Below are 2,524 nucleotides of genomic sequence, written 5' to 3' on the forward strand. Positions count from 1 at the left end.
TTTTTTTTTTTCAAAATGTGGAAAAAATCATTTACAAGTCACGCCATTATCTGTTAAAACCTTTTTGAATGCTGTAGGCTGCTGGTTCTTTTCTGATGACATCCCAATGTTATTTAATCAACTCAGGATTCATTTTTGATTGACAAGATGTTTGTGAGCTTGAGTTTGGGTACTGCACTTCTGCTTCAGTCCACAGATTCAGATGGTGAGTTTATGATTCTCTCATGAATTGTTTTGTGAATGAGTTAGAACTAATTTGGGGTGGGGAGTGGGAGTGGGGGTACTTACAGTAGATTAATGCAGTACCTGCAGTTTCAAATAACTCAGATATTGATTAAGCTAGTTTATATACTTACCAATCATATGCTGAAGTCCAGTCATTTTTACGTGTTAATGCTCTTTCTTCATTTTACTTTCCTGTCATTAACACCTGCATGTACAAAAAGACTTGCGCCCAAGCTAGACAGTAATGCATTTCTCTTATACTGTTGTTAAACATGTGTTATTGCTATTGTTTTTCTTTAGAATTACACTGTTGTTACTGCCATTTTACCTGAAATTTATACAGTTAATGATGACTTTTGTTTAACAACTGAGGTTAGAGTCATAGTTTAACTAAAACTTGACAAGAAATATGTCCTTTTGTTCTGTGAAAAAATATATTTTATTGAATCTGTATTGTTTTGTGTATTTAGTAAATTTGGATGGATTTATGGGAATTTGCAGATTTTATTTTAYTGAGTAAACCAATATGCACATTCTGTAAAACGATGATGATAAAACAGCAGTTTACTATGATCTATACTGCAATACTTGTAAAATACATTACAGTACATGAACAATAAAATAACAGTAAAATATTGGTGTCTTTCCTAACAGCAGTTTACTGCTATTTTACTGTTACTTTATTTTAATCTAATTTACAGTAATATACTGTTAAAATAAATTACAGTACATCCACTGTAAAAAAAAAAACTGTAAATTACTGGTGTTCCTACTGCCAGCAATTTACTTTTTTTACAGTGCAATCCTTTACAGTGAAGAATGATTAAATTTCTTCTCAAGCAGCCACTCAGTTCAGTTTAATTTTAGTAAATGATCAAACTCCTACCAATTATGGTAGACATCAGTGCAGATTTCTGGTTCCTGACGTGTCAACAGTTGTCTTCCCAGGGCACCTGAAGGAAGAGTTCAATTTTTACGGCAAATTATTAGAACTACAGAGTTAATTCCTAGCCTCAGTAACATGCAGTGTTTGTGTGTGTGTGNGTCTTTCACATTTTGTGTTTTAATAAAACAACTTTCTGTACTTAAACTGTCTCCTGCTTTTTGCAAAACCGTACCTGTGTGTCTTGACTTTTGATTTTCTGGGTGAAAGTTATTGGTTGTTAGTGACAACCAAACTTTAATGTTATAGCCCCAGAAGATCACCACTTGCCACATTAGGATGGGGGAACAATATATTTTAACAGCCTGATATAATCTGTTCCCCATCTATAAAATGGAAATAAATGTACCTGCAAGTCTTTTACTGTGTTCATTCCCCTCATCTTCAGCAAGAAATCCTGTGATTTTCATGACATTTGCTCTTTTTTTTAAAGGTTTAAAGCAGGGGAACCGTATATTTTAGATGTCTGTAATGATCCGTTCTCCCCGTAACATCTCCCTGTTTAAAATAAAAATGACTATTGGTTTGATGATCTTTATGAAATGTATTTTATGTTTAAATATTTATCAACAAATTTACTAATATTTTTTTCTGATATTGCATCTAACATCTGTACATTACAATATAAAGACATACGGTGTTTTTCATTGGAAAACTTGCCGAAACAAAATCTGGACACAAATATATTTGTGTCATGATTGACTACTTCACGAAGTGGCCACAAGCTTATCCACTAAAGAACAAATCGGCACCGGAAGTCACGGAATGCATAATTAAGTTTGTGCATCAGTTTGAGGCCCCAAAAAGGATTTTGACGGACCAAGGAAAAGAATTTATAAATTCCGTAAGTATTTGTTTTCAATATCTTGGAGAAATTTAACACTATGAATGTCCTTCTATACACTATTTGTTTCRATATGCTGTTTAAAGCAGGCTATTTTGTTATAGCTATTTGTTCATAAATTTTCAGATCAACCAAGAAGTGTGCAAAGTTCTCAACATCAAACGAAGTCTGTGTTCCCCATATCACCCCCAAACTAACGGGTTGGTTGAAAAAATGAATGGGACCATTCAAATGTGAGTACTATCTCACATACATTTTCAAAGAAAGATCACAAAACAATATGTTTATTTGGTAAAATACTTACAAAACAGGAAGAAATCAGTTGTTATGTGTGACGTATTACACCTTTCATGTATCTCAGAGCTCTGAGTTAGGTTGTGGATGGCCATCCACACAACTGGGATAAGTATTTGGATGCTGTGATGTTTGGGATACGTACCAAAAAGAAATCTTAGAACCCATAGTTAGGCTCTACAACAGGGCCTACAAAATTCATTAAAAACTTCCTGCTT

General features: G+C 33.6%; 1 protein-coding gene across 4 annotated transcripts in view; it reads right to left on the reverse strand.

Moving 5' to 3' along the window:
• The window catches only part of LOC106517525 (uncharacterized), an 8,941-nt gene extending 7,679 nt beyond the window's left edge, over nt 1-1,262 (reverse strand). For 3 of the 4 annotated variants that reach the window (XR_001310218.1, XM_014008414.1, XM_014008412.1), the window contains exon 1: nt 1,112-1,262. Coding sequence is in view for 3 of the 4 variants with exons in the window: in XM_014008414.1 (XP_013863868.1) it covers nt 1,112-1,127 (16 nt within the window). In the remaining variant the exon portion in view is untranslated. The remainder of the gene's footprint in view (nt 1-1,111) is intronic. The other variant, XM_014008413.1, reaches the window with a different exon arrangement.
• Between the last annotated feature and the right edge of the window lie 1,262 nt (nt 1,263-2,524).

Source organism: Austrofundulus limnaeus, unplaced genomic scaffold (assembly GCF_001266775.1).
Source record: "Austrofundulus limnaeus strain Quisiro unplaced genomic scaffold, Austrofundulus_limnaeus-1.0 Scaffold49, whole genome shotgun sequence".
Taxonomy (NCBI): Eukaryota; Metazoa; Chordata; class Actinopteri; order Cyprinodontiformes; family Rivulidae; genus Austrofundulus; species Austrofundulus limnaeus.